At 55.4% G+C, this 20,739-nt stretch overlaps 1 protein-coding gene across 1 annotated transcript in view; it reads left to right on the top strand.

Annotated features, from left to right (window-relative positions):
• Positions 1-270: 270 nt before the first annotated feature.
• Positions 271-20,739, top strand: part of ALX4 (ALX homeobox 4) — a 44,390-nt gene continuing 23,921 nt past the window's right edge. The window contains exon 1 of the mRNA XM_036260134.1: positions 271-758. Within this exon, the coding sequence (XP_036116027.1) occupies positions 317-758 (442 nt within the window). The 5' untranslated portion in view covers positions 271-316. The remainder of the gene's footprint in view (positions 759-20,739) is intronic.

Raw genomic sequence — 20,739 nt, 5'->3', positions numbered from 1 at the left:
CCGAAACATCTGAATCTTTTTACAGCCCTCCGTTCTATCCCTGGGCCAGCTGTGGGGAGGGAGGAGGGAGAGGAGAGAAAGAGAGAGAGGGAGGAGGGAGGGCAGAGGGAGGGAGGGAGAGAGAGAGAGAGAGAGAGAAAGAGAGAGAGAGAGAGAGAGAGAGGACAGCAGTGGAGGGAGGCGGGAGAGGAGCGAGCAGGCCGGCGCGGAGCGCACAGCCACAGCCTCCTCGCTTCTCCAAACTCCCGGCCGCGGCGCGCGGTGGCGTCCTCGCGCTCTCGCTCGCGCCCCCGCCCGTCGCCCGCGCAAGCCAGGCATGAATGCTGAGACTTGCGTCTCCTACAGCGAGTCGCCGGCTGCTGCCATGGACGCCTACTACAGCCCGGTGTCGCAGAGCCGGGAAGGCTCGTCACCTTTTAGGGCATACCCCAGCGGCGATAAGTTCGGCACAACTTTCCTCTCCGCCGCCGCCAAAGGGCAGGGATTCGGGGACGCCAAGAGCCGGGCTCGCTACAGCGCGGGGCAACAGGACCTGGCGGAGCCCCTGGAGAGTGGCGCCGGGGCGCGGGGCTCTTTTAACAAGTTCCAACCCCAGCCACCGGCCCCGCAGCCGCCGCAGCCGCAGTCACAGCCGCAGCCGCAGCCGCCGGCTCAGCAACCGCATCTCTACTTGCAGCGAAGCGCCTGCAAGACGCCCCCGGACGGCAGCCTCAAACTCCAGGAAGGCCACAACGCGGCCTTGCAGGTCCCCTGCTACGGTGAGTGCACGTGCCGGTTCCCATGGGCTGGGACCCTGGGGCCCATGGCTTCGGCACCCTCGAAACCTGGTAGGCTTATGGGAGGCAGGAGTTGGGCCAAGGAGGTGCGGGGAACCGATCAGTGGGCACCTCTCGGATGGGAAATGGGGATCGACTGTCCCCAAGGGAGACCCGTCTTGCCCCTTCGTGTCTACCTCCGCCACAACCAAGGAGCGTTTGAACTGTTAAACTCTGCCTGGAGTTTGTTTCACCCCTTCTCTGCTGTTCCCCGACCACTCGCTTGGCGTTGAAGCGGAGGTTCGCACCGGCTCCAAGCGTGCGGCGGGAAACAGTTGCAGCACGGCGCTGGGGCGCCGGGCTCCCGGCTGCCAAGGCCTCGCTCCCCGCCGGCTCGGAGGCTCCTCCGGCGGCGCCACAGGTGGAAGCGCCGCAGGTGCCGGCCCGGCCGGGAGCGCAGTCTTCGGAGCGCGCCGGGGATGCCGTGGAAAAGGGGCACCACACGGACGCGGGTCCAGAGACGCCTGGGGTGGCAGAAGACCCGAGTCCCGTGGCCCCCGAACGCGGCTCGCCGCGGGGAAACGGGCTGGCCAGAGTCCCAGAGCCTTTCTCTCGGGGCGAGCCCGGGAGGCCAGTTGGCTTCAGAACAATGGTTTAGGGCCGACGCCGCAGGGAGGCAGGAAGCCGAAGGTCTTGAGGGGGCTCGGTGCTGGGGGAAGAGGGAAGTTTCTTCTTTCTGATTTGGGCCCATAGGAAACCCGAGGCCTAAATGACCTCCAGGCCCCCTTGAACGCAGGCCTGGGCCCCCAGAGCTCAGCGACCATAGTGGAGGAGAGAGCCTCTCTCAAGGGCAGCTTGAGGCCAAAGCAACTCAGTAGCCTAGGCCCTCTCTTCCACAGAATCGGACTCAGTGAGCCCCAAGCTGGGAGCGAGGGAAATGGAGAAGGCAGGGGAGAATCTTCTCTGGACTAGGAACCCTGGGTACAGTCTCCCCCTGAGGCCTTGAGGCAGGGCCCTGGAGATGAGCTGGTGCTGACAGGGCAATGGCTTCGGCTGAGCTGATCCACACCAGATGCAGAGGCACCAGGCTTGGGGACAGAAGTGGGACATAGTGGAGGTCTTGGCAACTGGAATAACCTTAGGAAAACAGCCCATGGCAAGCACTTTCTTACATTCAAACTAGCTCCCCCTTAGGCTCAGAATTAGTTCAATAGGTGGTTGTTGACACGCACAAATATTCACAGCCATAGGCCTGTCTACACTTGCATTCTACACACACACACACACACACACACACACAACCTCTTCCTCATGAGCCAACGTGGGCACACATCAAGTACACTCACTCATGTGGCCTAGGATATAGTCACACACTCCCAAACCCGTAGAACAGGACTGAGAGTAGATTTAGAAAGACCCAGTGGCCTTTCCCCACTTCCTCCACCTTCCTGTTGGAATGAAACCGGGCGCTCAGATCACAGACACAGCTCCACACAGGTGCTCCTTCCTCGCTGGGGCAGCCCATGTTTTCAGCCCTGTCTGTATGCGCTGGCCTGCCTCCTGGCCTCACTCAGGCCCCTCCTCATCCATGTCAGTTGGGACTATTAAATGAGAGCAAATAACAAACTGGGGGACCCATGGAGGTGCAGTGTGCAAAGCCAGGAGACTCAGTTTTCTCCTCCACTACACCGGATTATCATGTTTTAAAGAAATTCACCAGTGAGGCTTCTGAGAAGGCTGAGACATTGGGAAGGAGAGATCCAAAGCTGCTTCCACCTTCTTGTTTGAAAGATGCCTTCAGGTCCAGAGGGGAAGGAGTAAGGGCTTTCCCCCTCTGGGCACCCTCTCTGAGCCCTACTGGGCCCTCACGTGCCAGCTTGGCCCTTGCTCTACTTGCATTAGTCTTTGGGGCTACCTACAGTGTGCCTGAGAGCAAGTAACTCCACACCCCGGTACTCATCTGCATCATGGAGAGATCACAGCAAGGCTTCAGTGGGTGGTAAATGTCCTCCCAAGGAGAGAGCAGGAGTCTAGCCTACCCTCTTCCACATTTCTATCATCAGCCTCTGTGCTGTTGGGAACCTCTGAGCACCTAATTCTGAGGACAGGACAGGCGCCTACCCCTGCTGTGGGCAAAGCCATAAGCTGCAGGTTGGTACAAAAGGCAGCCTGGAATCACTGACTGGACCCCACTCCCTGGCTGCCGGAGATGGAGGCACTACTCGGCAAAGACACAAACAATCAACAACTCTCTTTATTCTTCTTCTTCTTCTTCTCAGCAGCAGAGTCTCCCTGTCTAGGAGGAGATTTCTGGTCCTTGTACAAAAGAGATTAGGCACTCAGGTACAAGATCAGGCACCCCAGGCACCAAGAGGGGAGGCTCTGCCCTTTATGGGGGCCGCTGGGAGAAGAGCCTCTGGAGATGAATTTTTAGACTGCTGGCTCGGAGGGAAACTGAGGCATGTGTTGACAGCTGTTCTCTTCCACACTTGTCAGAGTGTGTATTCAAAAGGGAAGAAATGAGGTTCAAGGAAAAAGCCTTGGGGGGTTCCCAGGAGCTTGGAGAAATTGGGGGCAGACAGGGCTTGGCGCTGGGCTGGGCCGGGCCTTGGCTGACCTGACCCCAGGTAGCTTCGACTTCGAAACCTCCTTCCTAGCTCTGTCGGTCCGGCGGAAGCCAGTTCCTCATCTGCGATCCACGAAACCACTCGGAGCTGGAGGCGAGGCTCCGAAGTTTCCTCTGGGACCTCAGACCCTGGAGCCACTACCCACGTTCAAGGGGCCCCGGCCAGTGAGGTGTGGGCCCCGGGTGGGGGTGCGCCAGGGCCGCGCCAGGGAGCGCGTGGCCGGGAAGCCTTCTTGGTCTCAGGCAGCCGGATTTTCTCTGCGTGGCCAGAAGTGGAGGTGAGAGATGCTCCCAGGCTTCAGTGGTCTCTGCCCCACGGGGCCTCCGTTTCCCATCGGTACTCAAAGGGCGACGAGCAAGATGAGTAGGCAGATCCCTCTGGCGCAGACACTTTCTTCTCGATTTTACGAAAGAGCCCCACGGGGGTCGCTCCGGCTGCGGTACCGACCTCGCCGGGCTCTGGGTCCGCACTTTGGCTTTCCTAAGCCCCTGCCTATCTTCGGCCGTTTTGACCGCGTGGCCCCAGGAGACACGCCAGGTTGGACGCCCGACACTTCTCAGCAGCACGAAGAGCTTCCTCGCAGCCGGGGTGGGGGCTCAGGCCCCTCGCCCCCAAACCCAGGTCCAACTCCCCGAGCCGCCCCAGGCGCTCCGGGTTCGGCCTTGCGCCCCGGCACGCGTGGTGGAGCAGCCTCGGTTCCTCTGTCTTTCGCTTTCGATTCGGTGCACGCAGGTTTTCGTTGCGAGCGGATTGCTACCTTCCTATCGACCGACCCCAACGCAGCGCTCTCTGCGCGCGGTCTGGGGAGACGCGGACCAGGCTGAAGACCCCTGGGGCGCCGCTGAGGGCCCGTCCTGATTTGTCGAATTAGACGCAGTGTTTGAATGCTGGGGATATTTATTTCCCTGCACAGTTACAATCACACACCACAGAGGGTGTCAGCTCCGTCCCAGTCTGGTCGTATTCGAAGTTAGTCAACCAACGTGGGCTTTTTAATGGGACCCCCCACAAAAAGACAGCCAGAAACCGACATGCAGGCAGAAGCAGTAAGAGCTCATCGGAGATTGTGGGGTAATCGAAAGGAAACTCGAGCCCGGGAGCTGTGACATCGCCGACCCTCGTCAATTTTGGAGGAGAGGGATCAGAAGGAAGACGCTTTTAATTTTTCACTTTAACAATTTCTGTAGCCGCCAGCATGCGCCAACAATCCCGCCTGAACACATACATTCTTAAATAGAAAAACAGAAGACCTGGATCAAACCGATAGTATTATTTTAAATCCATCGATTTGAACAAAGTTTTCTTTCTTGTAAATAATTTATATACAGTCATGTCCACTAGCCGAGTGGAAAGGTCGAAGAATTGTCGCGTGTGTGTACAGTGACAGAACTACCACCTGGACCCAGGCACCCCTTTATGTGCTGTGTAAGTTCACGAACAGTTTTGGGGGAAGTTTTCTGTAATTTATTCTAAGAAAATAGCAGAAGAGACCCCGGAGAAATGGGGACCACGCCTTGTGCCGGACCGTGGTGTTTTCTTGAGTAGGGTGACTGTGCGCCCCAGCCTTGCGCGGTTCCGACTCGGAAAGCGAGTTACTACCGGCTGCGGCAGGACCCTCGCCGCCGCCGTGCCGCCGCCAGACGAGCCCCGAGTCGCCGCAGCCCTGAGCCTCGCGCTGCAATAACGGAGCCGTGGTAGGAAAACAAGTTAAAATACCATACATAAAATTTAGCTTAAGTCCTGGAGGACTTTCGTTTTGGAAAGGGTCTGGGAGCACTTTTCCGGGGACGTACCTTTCCATTGGCCTCAGCCCGTTTCTCTCTTCCCGCAGCAATGCGCACCGCTGGCGTTTAGAGTTGCAAATTGAAATAGAAATGGAAATACTGCAGTCTTTGCAGATTCGGGGGTGAGGGAAGGTTGGAGTCCCACGTATTTGTCTGGGGTTCAGGCTTCTCTGCTGACCCCTGGACCAGGGTGCCCGAAACAGCCAGCGGGGAGAGAAGGGAGAAACTCCCAGGAGCGCCCACAGCGCCTGGGCACGAGATGGGGAGCTGGGCACGAGATGGGGAGCTGGTGGGCCACGCCTGAACTGTGCGCCTTTCCGGGAGAAGAGGGGAGCTGTGGGGGGCACACTCTGAGAGAGTGCCTGGGAGATTATTCCCTCCACTAGGAGCTTCAGCGTCTTCAGCTCCCATGACCCCCAAGGACCTTGGCCCCGGCACTGTTTGGGGACAGTGAGATCCCAGTCTGTGTCTGGACCCGCCTGCTTGGCGTCACCTTCCTAAGTGCTCCCGCAGCTTTGGGGTTCCCCAGGAATCGCTAAGGTGACGGGAGTCATCAGATTAGGAAACCAAGACAGTGAGGCCCTGGCTACATGGTGACATCCGCAGCGAATGTATTAACAATGAAAGCCATCGGTCCCTTCTCCTTCAGAGGCCGTGTGTGCCACACTCCGCTGGCTGGTTTGCACCGGACAGTGACAAGAGGCCCTTCTTCCTCACAGGGCCCTTTTGCGGAAAGAGGAGGCACCTCTCTCTGACGCAAGCCCTCCAGCTGCAGGCGGTACCGCTCAGAGATCAGTTATTGATACCCCCAGGCGACTCCCTCCAGAGGTGCAGCTCTGTGCCTTCTCCTCTCTGCATTTGTGCAAATGAGAGACACCCCCGCCTCCATGCAAGATGCTCCTTCCTCACCAGTGCAGGGGTGTGGGGTGGCCTGGTGCTGCGTGGGAGCTGGTGTCTTTAGAAAGGCCAGCTCGGTGTTGCAACAGAAGCTTCTAGTGTGTCCAGAATGGTGTCCCAGGCCACCAGGCACAGCAGACCCGTCCCTCTACCATCTACCCCGTGTCTCCTCAGCAAAGCCCCACTTTTCCACCCAATCCCACCCGGACTGCCAGCACCAAGGAGGAGAGGGAGGAGTGAGAAGGCCGCTGATGCTCTGTGGGGAGAAGAGACAGGCAAAGGGGAGGCTCAGAGGAGCGAAAGGCTGAGGAGTGGGGTGGCGGTGAGGGGCAGCTAGGGGGTCGCCATGGTGCTCCGGCATCTGGAATGCCTTTTAGGAGAGGAGGGCTACTGGGAGATACCGGCGTGGGGTGGGGATGGGGGTGAAAGAGCCGCCACAACCTTTCAAGTACCTGTCTTTCCCGGTGACCATACTGTTTGTACTGGGGACCGGGCTGCTGCGTGCTGCTCGCTCGCGTTACAGAGAGGAAACCTGTGTGCGCCTCATCAAACTTTTAAAGCGGATTGTTTTGGAGGGAATTCTCCTTCCAAACTGGAGGGTCTCAGATTTTGGGCGTCGTGCTCCAAGCACCTCACATAGAGACTGCTGGCGACCCGGGTCGGGGCAAAACTGCTGGTGCTCCACCGACGCACAGGTGATGAGATTGAGCGGCCGGCGGTGGAAGGTTTGGTCTGCGATGCTTAGCCCCAGCTTGGCAGGCAGGGCAGGCAGTCCTGGTAGAGACGGCAGGCGGGTCTCCACTGTGCTTTTTTCTTCGCCATGCATGACCTTGGGAAAGTTCTTCCCCTTCTCCTGGCTCTGAATTGTAGTTCTGTGAAATGTTGGAGTTGGGACAACTTCCAAAGCCCTTCCAGAAGCTCTGTGCTGGCACCGGTTTGGACTACCTTCCCCACGTCTCCCTGCCCTCCCCACCCTTCCATACATTTTCCCCAGGAGAAGTCAGACAGCGTGGACAGAAAAGGCTTCCCTGGAAGCAGAGGTGGGTCCTGAGTGTTCCCTAGAGGGTGCTAAAAGGCACAGGGACCGAGAGGGCAGCAGTTCCAAGACCGTGGGTGGGGGTCCTGCAGGGTTGTGGTGGAATGCAGGGCCAGGCTCCAGGCTAGGGCTTAAATGTGGAGGGGCGAGCCACCGGGTGTCTTCATGCTCACAAGTGACCAGGCTCAAGCCGAGGCTCTGGTGTTCCTGGCCCCTCCGGCCCACTCATGTCCAGGCTCCACTCGTCTTCCCCGTCTCTGCATTGACCGAGCACCCAGGGCCAGATCCTGGGCTGGGAGAACAAGCCGAGCACCTGCCTGCACCCTGTAGCTTACATCCTCCCAGGAGTATGCTTTGGGGCATAATAGATGTTTATTGGCTGGAAGGATGAATGAAGAATTGGTGTCTCATCCGGAGTGTGGCATGGTTAGGGTCACCTGTGAGCATATCCCAGGACCTTGGTCGTGAGTGGAGCCCTGGGGTTCGTGTGAGTATGTCCAAAGCCTGACGCTTGACCGCGAGAGGGTGTTCTCACTCATTGGGTCTGTGTTCTGCTGTCCCAGTGTGCTGCAGGGGGCCCTGTGTACTAATCTATGTGCACTCCTGTGTGAGAGAGGGTGCATCCTCAGCACTGGCCCTGTGTACCTGAGCCACATGCAAATGAGGGCGAGCACCTGCTTAGGAAGCCAAGGAAAAAGTGACTAAGCGCCTGTGCATAGCCTGTGGCCTCCCCCACTGGTTGGGGGCTCCTCCTGGAGGCTGACTCATCGAGTGGCAGGCAGAGTCCCTCTGTGGCCCGGAGGGTGGCACTCAGTCCCCAGCATCTTCCTGGAGCCTCCCAAGGGTCTACCCAGTTCACCCACACTGCGGTGATTCGTCCCCTCAACCTCCAGATCTTGAGTGTGCCCTCTGTCCCGTGTGGCTCGCTGTGGCGAGAAACCATCGTCTGCACCATCTTTATGCACATGCAGATCCCATTCAGTAGATGAGCAAACTGAGGTCCAAAGAGAAACGGTGCCCCGCAGACAGGTTAGTGGAAGGAGGGACCACTGCTGGGTCCTCCTCCTTCCATGCTGGTGGTGGAGGAAGAGGAGGAGGAAGGACTTGGGCAATGTCTGCTCAGGCTCCCCACTGTCTCCCTTCCTTGTAACCCTATGTGCATTGCACATTCTCTCTGTGCATCAGATAGGCAGATGCCTGCTGTTCCCCCTTTTCAGGAATAGGGCAACCATGGTGGCATAGATTCCTGGGGGTTTCAGTGGCAACGGGAGCACCCCTGGAGTTCCTGTGGAGTTGCAGGTACTCACCCTGCATGTGACCAGGCAGGGCTGGGACTCCTGCTGTCTGCCAGGCCCCCTGGGCCACGTTCCCTTTCCTACGCGGTGGAAACCACCAGGGCTTTTGCCTGAGGGGTCAACAGAGGCCACGTGACTGACCTCCTCAGTTGACCATGTGCCAGGTTCAGAGGCCTCAGTGGTGCCCAGGTGCCCTGTTACTGCCTGCCTACACACAGTGGGTCAGGGTGTCAGGTTGGGTGTCCCACCTAGTGTTGGGACAGACACCAGACGTCTGCTGGCCCAGATGTCCTGTTTCACAGAAGAGAGGACTGAAATGCCTGATTCCACTTACTCATCGCTCACCAAACTTTGCCTGTCGCTGTGCCAGGCCTTGTGGGGGATTCTGAGAAGTGCTGGACACCGCCCCTGCCTCCAGGTCCAGGGGGGAGACAGCAGAGTAACTCGATGATCCCAGTGCGTTGGGCAATGCTGGAACGGGAGTCCCAGCTCAGGCTGGGCAGGCAAGGGCGGCTCGGCGGGCGGGGTGTGCGGTGGCAGGAAGGGCTCTCCACCGGGCTCCTAGCTCCTCAGAAGCGCCTCCCCCCAGGTGGGCTAACCTTGCCCAGTAAGGGGGGTCTCAGAGAAGTTGAGGGAAGTTGGGTCTTCCACAGACCCGCTGGACGGTCTCTGGTAGTTGAGAAGCTACTTCTCTCCTCTCTCCTCCCCCTCCATGCCTTCTCTAGAGATCAGAGATCCGAGATGAAGTTCTGGCTTTCCCATTGAAATGGCCATGCATCTTTGGAACTATCCTATCTCTCTGATTCCACTCATTTGTTTCTTCTGTGAAACAGGGCTGTTCGGGCCTGTCCTGTAGGAAGGGAGCGAGGGGTGTGGGTGCAGAGAGGTAGTGTGCCTGCAGGTGCGTCCTGCAAGGTCAAGTTCTTTGCCTGGGAGGACTCAGGGCCACACCCCCTCTCATTATCTAACCTTTGAAGGTGATGGAATATTGCAAATAGTGGTGGTTTAGGGGAGTTCTGATCAAGTTTCAGAGTGGGGATGGAGAATTTAGGGCCCTCCCAGATATGTGGGTTTCCCTGGCTCTGTCTGCAGCTCAGCCACATGGGTTCACATCTGGCTCACACCCCAGCACTGAGCTAAGACAGCTCCCTGGCCCCCACTGTCAAGGAGGGAGCTCACCGTCGGGCAGAGAAGACAAGCATGCCCACAGTTCTGCTGCACAGGTCCCCTTTCAGGGCCTCGGTCCCTCGTCTACAAAACCCTTGCTGGGGACTAGTGGACTTCTGCATCCCTGGGATTCTGTGCTATCCCACGCCGGGGATCGAGGCACCGAGAGAGGTCCTCCAGGGTCCTCGGGGCGACTCTGGGCCTCACCGCTCTGCCCCATCCTTTGCACGGAGAGAGGGGCCGTTCAGGAGGCAGACGGGTGGTCCAAAGGGAAAGTCTGGTGCGCCTTTCCTGGCTCTGTGCCTTTGTTTCCCCAGCTGCAGGACAGGGAATTTAATGGAGCGAGGCCGACGAGATGAGAGGCCAGGGGGCTATGGTTGGCAGGGCAACACCTTTGTGCCGGTGACGCCGCGTGCTAGCCCACGTCTGCGCTCTCCTGCCAGGGCAGCGGGCAGCGCCACGTGCTGCTTGTGTGTGATTTCACCGAGTCCCCGTCCAGACCCACGAGACCGGTCCTGTTATCATCTCCACTCCACGGAGGAACCAGACCCCTGTCGGAGGCACCCTTTCACAGGTTAGCCTGGAGGTCACCCTAATCCCACTCCGGAGGATACGGGATTGAAAGACCGGATTTTATCAGTGTGGCCCCCAAAGAGTTCTTTCCATCTTCACATCTGAGGATGCAGTGAGCTGGGGGCGGGGGTCAAGGGTGGGCTTGGTGCCTTGTAGGTCAGAGGTCGTGACCTGACTGTGACTCTCACTAGGGCACAGCCTCTCCACCTGCTCGTGTCCTGCTGGGCCGCGGTGAGAACTGGGGTGCCAGGCATGGCAGAGGTGCCTCTTCACTGCTATGAGGGGTTCTTCTTTGAGTTTCCAGAGCCCCGGGAACATGCCAGAACCTCTGGTCGGGGCAGGGTGAAGCCAAGGAACTCGCGAGGGACAGAACAGTGGGGCAGCACCCCCCTAAGTAGGATGAGAGACCGAAGGGGGCTGTTTTCTGTTTTGTTTCAATTTGTTTTCCCAGAGCTTGGAGCAGCGCTTGGAATACATAGTAGGTGCTCAATAAATGCTTGTTGCTGAATGACTGAATGAATCATATAGGATGTGAATACGCTAGGAATTCTAAAAATATTTACTTTTTTCTTTAGATTTTTATTGAATTTATTGGGGTGACCTTGGTTAATACAATTATACAGGTTTCAGGCATACAATTCTCCGATACATAATCTGCATGTTATATTGTGTGTTCACCACCCCAGGTCAGGTCTCTTTCCATCACCATCTCTCCCCACTTTCTCTCCCTGACCCCCTTTGCCTCTGGCAATCACCAGGCTGGTTGCTTGTGTCCAAGAGTCTTTCTTTTTTTATTTGCTAATCCCTTCACCCAGCCCCCAAACCCTCCCCTCTGACAGCTGTCAGTCTGTTTTCTGCATCCATGAGTCTGTCTCCACTGTGTTTGTTAGTTTATTTTATTCACTAGATTCCACATATAAGTGAACTACACATATTTCTGTCCTCTCTTCCTTTCTCCTTCCTTTGAATCAAGGCCTGGGGTGAGAACCCAACTTCTAGTTTTCTTGTACCCTGGTGGAGAATAATTTCTCCCCGGCGAGTATCCCTGTGGGGTGTGGGCTGTGAGCAGGGAGGTCCTTGCAGATGCTGACAGTTGGAGGGGCACCCCTTTTCCCTGCTGTTCCCCCTCAGACCGAGGTCTAGCTGCTGCACCCCTGAACTGGCTCTGACCAAGTTGGCAGTGCCCTCCATCCCGACTCCTTTCCTCCAGTGGCCCCAGTCCCTGCAGTGAGTTCTAGGTCTCTCCTGCCTGCAGCCCCGCCCTCACCTGCCCCCTTCTGGGCCCCATGTTCTTCCTGCTGCCTGCCACAGGGCCACTGAGAGCGGCTGGTGTTCCTCCCTGGGTACCCCATCTATCCAGCCCTGCTCTCGGGATTCCGAGATCCCCCTCCCAAAGGGCTGCAGCACTCTCTCTGGCCGGGATGCCGTCCTGAGCTAACAGCCCAGACAAGATGATAGATGGGAAGCTTTTAGACCCAAGCCTGGGATGTAGCCAGCACTCAGGGGGTGGCCATGATTACAGTGAGCCAGGCACCGTGGGGCACGGTGTGGACAGAGAGCTGGAGGGCACTGTGATGGACGGGCTCCGTCCTCCTTTAGAGAGGGAACTGGGCATAAACAAAGCTGTGGGAAGTGCTTTGCCAAAGCCTACTCCCCCCAGCCAACAAATCCCACAGGGCTGCGCCCCCGATCAGGCAGGCATGGAACATTTGGCAGTGAATGAGTCCCCAGGGAAAGGGCAAATGGACTGGGGCTTCATGGGTCTGGGCATTTGAAGTGGACCTTGGAGGTTGAATAGGAGCTCGCCAGCTGGAAACGGCACTCTAGACTCAGAAAACAGCAGGAACTGGGCTTTGGGTCAGGAAAATACAGGGAGCGTTTGGGAAAGAGCAGGTGTGTGGTGTGCAGGGGGCATGGTAGATCTGGGCAAGATGGACCTGAGGCAAGGTGGGCGAAGCCGAGAGGGGCGTCCACTTTCTGCTGAGGGGTTCAGACTTTGGGGAAGCCCCTGGAGGCCTCTGAGAGCAGGGAGAGGCCAAAACCCCAAGAGGAGTGTTGTTTGTGCTACTTAGTTTGGCCTTTTATAAAAAAAATTCAAAATCTTCCATTAGCAATAACTTTTTATTGTGGGAAAATATAGGGTGTCCCAAAAAATGTATACAGGGTGTCTGTGAATTCTATTACATTTTGAAAGTGAAATGTATTTTAGTGCTGGCTTTATAATTATACTTTTTTATATATACATTTTTGGGGGGCACCCTATATACATAACATAAAAATTAACCATTTGAAGTATTTTTAAGTATACAATTCAGTGCTCTTAAGCACATTTATAACATTGAGTAACAAGGACTGCTACCTATTTCCAGAACGTCTTCATCATCCCAAACAAACCCAGTAAACAGTGACTCCCCATCCCCTCCCCCGAGGCCCTGGAAACCTCTGTTCTGCTTTCTGTCCTATGACGTTTCCTACTCTAGGGATCTCGTGGGAGTGGACTCGTGCCCATCATATTTGTCCTTTTGTGTCCAGTCACTTGTATATCTTTGGAGAAAAGTCTAGTCAAGTTCTCCACCCATTTCTGGATGGGGCGGTTTTGCGGTTGTTGGTCAGTAGTAGGAGTTCTCTATATATTCTGGGTGGTCATTCCTTATCAGGTACAGGATTTGCAAGTATCTCCTCTCATTCTGTGGGTTGCCTTTGAACTCTCCGGTTAATGTCCTCTTGATGCACAAACGTCTTTCCATTTGATGGAATCCAGTTAATTAATTTTTCTTTTGTTTCCTGTGCATTCAGCGTTATATCCCAGAAATCATCGCTCACTTCGATGGCATGACGAATGTCCCCTATATTTTCTGCTGAGAGCTGTATGGTTTAGGTTTCTGACCCACTTTGAGTGCATTTTTGTATGTAGTGTGAGATGCAGGTCCAACATCATTCTTTTGTCTGTGGATATTTTGTTTTCCCGGAACCCTTTGTTGAAAAGACTGCCCTTTCTCCATTGAATGGTCATGACACCTTTGTCAAAAATCGCCTGGCCGTATATTTGAGAGTTTATTTCTGGACTCTCTATTTTGTTCCGTTGGTCTGTCTGTCTGTCCCTTGCATGCCTTCTCAAGTCCACAATCCCAGAATGTGGGGACACTTGTAAGTCATCCGTCCATCCCCTCCCCTCCAGGCCAATGACTGACCGGTTGAAGAGAACCAGCTCAGGGACATTTGATTTCCAGGGACCAGGGCTGGTGAGAAAGGTGCAGGCCAGGACCTCAGGCCTCTCCTAGGCCCCCAGCCGTTTGGGAGTCTCAGATACGTCAGTGAACACTCCCATGAGAACTTGGTTCGGGGGAAATTCTCATGTACTCCTAGGGTCCACACATCTGACAGGCCCCATTTTGGGACCACTCCCCTAGGTAAGAGGTCCGAGTCCATCCCCCACTGGCTCCGTGATGTTGGCCCATAAATACAGTGTCCCCCTTACCCACGAAGGATACATTCCAGGACCCCCAGTGGGTGCCTGGAACTGCGTATAGTACCCAAGTCTAAATATACTGTGTTTTGTCCTGGACTTACATACCTATGACAAAGTTTAACTTATAAATTAGGCACAGTCAGAGATTAACAACAATAATAAAATCGAACAATAATAACAATACACTGTAATAAAAGTTATGTGAATGGCTTGGGGGCCATTATTAAGTAAAATAAGGGTTAGGCACAGGATTTTATCACCCTGCTCAGAACAGCACACAATTTAAAACTTATGAATTATTTCTGGAATTTTCCATTAAATGTCTCTGGACCTCTTTTGCCCACGGGTAACTGAAAAGCGTGGAGAGCGGAACCGTGGTTAAAGGGGGCTGGTGATTACACCGGGGTCGCCCGGCTGGTGCCCCAGGCAAACTTCAGGCACAATTTCTAGTATTCTTGGCTTCTCGTAGCAACTTCATTCTTCCCACAGTCGGGCTCGAGAGCTGCCTAAACTTCGTATGCCTTTGGTTCGGGAGGCTGGTGTAGCCGGGGCCTGGGAACACGTGTCGTTCACAGCTGTGCACGTGGGCACACTGGTTCAACTGCCTTCCTTTCCTCATCTATACAGTGGGGACAAGAAGAATATCTACCGCCCAGCCTGTGTGGCTCAGTGGTTGAGCGTCGACCCATGTACCAAGAGGTCACCGGTTCGATTCCCGGTCAGGGCACATGCCCAGGTTGTGGGCCAAATACCCAGTGGGGGGCGTGCAGGAGGCGGCCAATCAATGTACTCTCTCATCAATGTTTCTATTTCTCCCTCTCCCTTCTTCTTTTTCTAAAAATCAATAAAGAAAGAAATTTAAAAAAAGAAGAATATCTACCTTTTAGGAATGTTATGAGGATTGAATCAGGTAACATAGGTAAGGAGCTTAGAACAGTTCCTAAAACAGAGTAAAAATGCCCAGTACATGTTGGTTGTTGTCATTGATGCGATTTTACTGGATCCCTGACTGTCAGGCTGGTCAAACACTTGAACAGTTCTAGTTGACTTCAGTGCATAAAATTGGAATATGATTTCTTCATCTACACTGTGTAGGTAAAAACGTCTTTTTGAACATGGATGAGTGATGAGAGGAACGAGGCTGGCTGTCTGCCTAGCAGGGCAGGAGGGACCCAGGACGGGGAAGGCGCACCCCAGGCCCCCCATGTCCTACAGCCCACGGCTCCCGGCTGCTGCACCTTGTACCCAGGCAGCATGAGCTGGGGCATAACTGTCCCTTCCTCTTCCAATGTCTGCTCACTGTGCTCATCTGGCCTCAGACTTCAGACCAGAAGGTCCCCGGAGGCGGGGCTTGTGTTGGGCTCATCTCTGCATGGGCACAGGGCTGGGCACGGAGAATGGCACCTACTCTGGGCACCAGCTTTCTCCCCCGTGACTAGGGAGCATCTGTTCAGCGTCACTCACGAGCCAGGCCTGCCCTGAGATCTTTCCCTGAACCTCTCGGGAGGCATTAGCACTCCCGATTTGCAGACGAACAACGTGAGACCCCTAGAAGACCACTGTCCCCGCCGTGAATTGAGCTCAGATCTCCTGAAGCCAAAGGACTTTTTCCTTCCCACGCCTCTGCCCTTGGGGCTAATGTCCACTCCTGGGTGGCCTCCCGCCTGTGCCCATCAGACATGACCAAGCATGTGAGAGCTCTGTAAACTGTGGAGTGGAGGGCACCTGGGGGGTGTTCAGTGCACAGCACACCGTCTCCCCGCACCCGCTGACGTGGTGACCACGGATCCTGACTGCTCAGGCCCCATCCCCCTCCTTCCAGAGCCATCCTCAGGGCCGGCCATCTGTGCGTGGGAGCAGCCCCGTGGGCGAGCAAGGGGGCGTGGACCAGCCCCTCCCCTGCTGAGCTCACGTCAGGCTCTGGACCAGGAGGAGGGCCCGCGGGGAGAAGCATTGCCGAGCCGGCAGGTGGACAGCGAGGGCCCACGGCGCCCCTGGCTGCGCCCAGAAGGCCGCACAGCGCTCGCCCCCCGAGGAGATGCCACAGAAGCCACTCCTGGCCGCACGACCTGCGTGGCACACGTCTGCCGAGTAGGGCTTCTCCGCCCGAGGGAGACGCCATGGGCTTTGAAGCGGAGACGTGTTTGAATTTTTGTTCAACCCAGATGAGCAGAAATCAATGAAAGAACCATTTTCAACCAATATGTTAGTTGTAAATATCGGACTATTGAATATTATTTCTGCTTATTACTTATTACACGTGATGGGCAATACAGAGCCCGCCCGCACCACACGCCTGCCATTTAGATGGAAACTCTCACAGCCTAGGTAGAATTCTGTTCTAGAAATTCAAAAATTTTAAACTATTTGATAGCTATCAAGGTGGAATTTTTTTTTTTTTTTTTTAAGGCAAAGATTCAGTCATTTTCTCCATTCTTACCAACTTCAGAAAACTTCAACTGGGTACCTTGTAATTCATTCAGCCATTATTTCCCCTTCTTGTCTGAGGAGAGATAAATCTTGCTTTTCAGCTTGAAAATTATTCTTTTTTTTTTAAGAATAATTTATTGCCTGACCAGCGTGGCTCAGTGGTTGAGCGTCGACCCAGGCACCAAGAGGTTGTCAGTTCGATTCCCGGTCAGGACACATGCCCAGGTTGTGGGCCCGATCCCCAGTGGGGGGCATGCAGGAGGCAGCCAGTTGATGTTCTGTCTCGTCGATGTTTCTGTCTCTCTCTCCCTCTCCCTTCCTCTCTCTCTAAAATCAATAAAGAAAAAAAAAATTTTAAATAAAGAATAGTTTATTGATTTTTAGAGAGAGGAAGGGAGAGGGAGAGAGAGAGAAACATCGATGTGAGCACAGTACTGCTCACTGCCTCTGGCACGGCCACCACAGGGATCGAGCCCACATCCTGGGCATGTGCCCTTGAGCACGAATGGAACCAGTGACCTCCGGTGCACAGACCTTGCCCAGCCAAGCCACACCAGCCAGAGCGCAGACGATTCTTTAAGTTAAAATGAACACGTGGAGGAAAAAACACTCGATTTTGGGCGAAGAAGCAAACGCTTTCCCGGCCGACCAGGTCCTGCAGACTGAGATGTTCAGTAACTTAACATGAGTCATGCAGTTCAGCACATATTCACTGGGTGTCCGACATGGGTGACAGAGGCTGGTAAGGCATTTCCTGCCCGTGGCAAGGGACAGTCTGTGGCAGAGGCGGCCATAAACCCACTCTTGCAATGCTTTGTGATAGTGATTTTATTATGGGGCTCGGAGGAGGGCGTGGCAGGGGATCCACAGGGAGGAGGATGCTAGACCAGGGCCTGGGAGAGGACCTGGGGCTCACTGGGCCCCCACAGGGCCCTGAGTCATTGAGGCCAGTTTCTGGGTGACAGTGGTACTTTCCTGGGACACCCACTCTTCCCCTCCCCACCCAGACAGATTTCAGGTGGTCTGATGGGTGGAGCACCGGCCGCTCCCGCGGAGAAAATCCTTGAGCACGTAAGCGTGTCACGTGCCTGCATGGGAACGCCATCCAGGTGTGGCCGGGACACGGCAGCGCGGGTCCCACCGTTCGCACTGACCTGAACGCGGTCCCCTGGCGGGAGAGCCACACGGCTGGAGGCAGTGAGAAGAAGGACAAATTCCAGGTTGTGGTTCCGCCCTCAAGTCACAGCCTCAGCAGGTCAAGAGATATTTATGTATGGAAGGGTCCTTCTTAAAAATAAACTAGAAGTCTTTGAAAGTATATAACAAGATAAAGTTCACATCTGATTGTCCCAGTGGTGTCGAATGTTTCACCCCACTTACAGCCTTTGTTACGTAGATGGGCATCGGAAGGGGACCCTGGGGGCTACTCGGGACAGAGGGTTGTGAATATCGGTGGCCGGCTGGAGCTGGATGGGCGGAGCAGGGCTGCGAGAGCACCTGGGAAGGAAGGGCACCTGGGAGGAGACGTTCACAGGTTGAGGGCTTAGCCCTTACCCCGGCGCTGGCCTAACTGCCCCCGAATAATAACTGGATTAATGCATCACACCCAATTCCCACTGATCTGTCAGACCGCGCTGTGCAACTGCCTCATTCAGACCTCACAGCCATCCTGGGGTGTGGGCGTGATCAGCCTCACTGTGCAGAGGAGGAAATCGAGGACACAGAGGCCACGTCACTGCCAAGGATGCCCACGGTGGCAGAGCCTCCACAGTGACCTCCTTTAGTCCCCCCCATTTCTCTGATGGGGGAACTGACGTTTCCTCATCCTGTGTAAAGTGCTAGCAAAACACAGCTTCCACAGACCCCTCCGGCCAGATCGCTGCCCCAAAGCCCCTCTCGTGTAGACCTGGAGTGGCTCCCGACAACACCCCTTACAACACCCCTTTCCCTGGCAGGCCTGGGTGCCCCTGCTCTGTCCACCCCCCTGCACCATGATCACTGCCTCCCTCAGGACGATGGAGCTTTGAAGGAAGGGGCCATTCTTATTTTTCTTTTTTCTTTTTATTGATTTTAGAGAGAGAAAGGGAGAGAGAGAGAGAAACATGGATGTGAGAGGACATTGATTGGCCGCCTCCTGCATGCCCCCCACTGGGGATCGGGCCCATAACCTGGGCATGTGGCCTGACCGGGAATTGAACCGGCGACCTCTTGGTGCAGCGTCAACGCTCAGCCACTGAGCCACACCAGCCAGGCAGGAGCCATTCTTTCTGGGGCTTTGTATTCCCACCACTTGGAACTTCACAGCACAGAGCGGGTGTTGCAGAAATGTTGATGAATGAACGCATGAATGCATGAATGCAGCAAACAAGCAGCAGAATCAGGAGCCAAACCCAAGACTGTCTCCTTTCAAAGACCTCTCATTCATTTCATTTCACCCGGCGCAGGATTTCAGCTTCTCTGTCTGGCCTGCCCTGGGTCCGAAGTACTGTTACAGAGTCTCCTGGGGTAGGCTGGGGGCGGTTTCTTCCCGTTCCAGAGGAGACAGAAGCTCGGAGGAATCGGGCGGGGGAGTTCAGGAGGGCCCCATGGTTTGGGGGAGGCAGAGGGCAGCAATGGGTTGACAGACCCAGGCTGATTTGAAATCGGGAGATGCAGTCCTGACAGGCTGTGTGAATGCTGGGGTATCCTGCCTGTAAGGTTTGGGGTGGCGCCTGAGCCCTGGGACTTACTGTTGTTGGGGTGAAGGGAGACTGTGAAGGGAGACTGCCCCTCTGATTATGGACCCCACCCAGGTCAGTTCCCCTTCCCCGGAGGTGCCAGGATGTGAGGCAGATCTGGGGGGTGAGACCTGGGCTGGCCTGGGAGGTGGGCCCCGGGACACATGCAGTGTCCTTGAGAACAGCCAACAGGAGCAGCCAGAGTCCCTCAGACCGGGGCCAAGATGCCCCCCACCCCAGTAAATATCAGGAAGTGTATCCAAGTGTTAGTCATAAATGGGGCCTCTCCTGGTGACCCTAAAGCTCAGGTTAGACCTCTGAGATGGAAAGTCCTGCTGTGGCTCACTGGTGTCGCCTGCGTGTGCCCCTCCAAGAGCCCGTCTCCCTCAGAGAGACATCGCTGCCGTGGGAGGTGACAGGCACCACCTGCGCTGGTTGCTGGGCTGCTGGGCTTCAGTCCCAGCTCCTCCCCACCACCTGTGGGATCTCGAGCAAGTTGTAAAACTTCTCTGGACCTCAGTTTCTTCCTCTGTACACTGGGTGTCAGTGCTCACCTCCTGGGCGTCTGGGGAGGATCAAGTGCAGTAGTGGGTGGGTCAGCACCGCTCCAACACCGGGATCATGTTCTTGTCGTTTTTGTTGTTGTCAGCAGCCCCGGTGGGAGGCCCCCAAGGCCTCTCACTTGGTCATTTATGACCAGCTCCATTCGGGGAGTTGGGAGTGTCCTGTTTTACCAAAACTGGAACATGCCTTCTTGCCAAGACCTCTTTGGTGTTCAAGGCCATGCTGCTGCTGAAGGCTCTCCAGACCTTCCCCCAGAGCTGACTGCTCCTCCTGTGGACCAGCTGTCCTGGGACACTCATGTCCATGGGCCTCATGACACTTGACCACACTGTTATCTGTCTGCCCCTCCAGGAGGCCATGACTACGGGGAGGCTCTGGGGAGATGCTTGGTGAAGGAACAAACAGGTGACCCAAGGAATGGACAAATGCAAACCAAGACACAGTGTGGGGGGAGGGCAAGGAAAAAGAATCCAGTGTGAAGCTGGGCTTGGGGGGGCTAGACCCAGATGGAGTGGGGGGCTGAAGGCAGGACAAAGGTGCAATGGGGCACTGGCTAGTGGGCTTTCTCCCCTCCCCGACAATTTTTAAAATTGTGGCAAAATACACATAAAATGTACCACCGTCACCACTTTTAAGCGTGCAGTTCCGTGGTATTAAATAGATTCACAATACTGTGCAACCATCACCACCATCCATCTCCTTAACTCTTTTCATCTTGTAAAACTGAAACTTCGTCCTCGCGAAACACTACGTCTTTAACTTTGTCCCCACGAAACCGCCGTGTCCCCGCCGACAGCACCCGGCAACCGCCGTGCTGCTTTCTGCCTCCGTGAACTTGGCTACTCCCGGCTCCTCGTGAGTGGAGTCATACATGTTTGTCCTTTTGTAACCGGCTCATTCCACTCAGCATGGTGGCCTCGAGTCAGCCACGTGTCAGAATTTCCTTCCTTGCCAGGCCAATAGCACTGCATCGTGCTGTGCACGCCAGTTTGCTTCTCCAGGCACCGCTGGTGGACACTTGGGGGCTCCCATGTTTCAAACTGTCCGTGGGCTTTCTTTCTCGTCACTTGCTTTTATAGAAGGACACCTCACTCATGTATTCTAACGGTAGAGCTGAAGTTATAACGAGCTCAAAAAACAAAGTTTTTTTTTTTTAAGATTTTTATTGAGTTTTTTAAAGGGAGAGTGGGAGAGAGAAAGAGACATCAAGGTGAGCATGAAGCATCCATCGGTCTCCTGCACGCCCTCTGCTGGGGATCCAGCCTGCAACCCGGGCTTGTGCCCTGACTAGGACTCAAACCAGCGACCTTTCGGTGCACGGGACGACATTCAACCAACTGACCCACACTGGCCAGGGTACCTTGTGATTTTAATTACAAAATCACAAGAGGCCATAGATGGTGAGGGGTTGGTGGGAGTTTGCTA

Source organism: Molossus molossus, unplaced genomic scaffold (genome assembly GCF_014108415.1).
Source record: "Molossus molossus isolate mMolMol1 unplaced genomic scaffold, mMolMol1.p scaffold_m16_p_13, whole genome shotgun sequence".
NCBI lineage: Eukaryota > Metazoa > Chordata > Mammalia > Chiroptera > Molossidae > Molossus > Molossus molossus.
The sequence above is the reverse complement of the archived record's forward strand: the minus strand, read 5'-3'. Positions and strand labels throughout refer to the sequence as shown.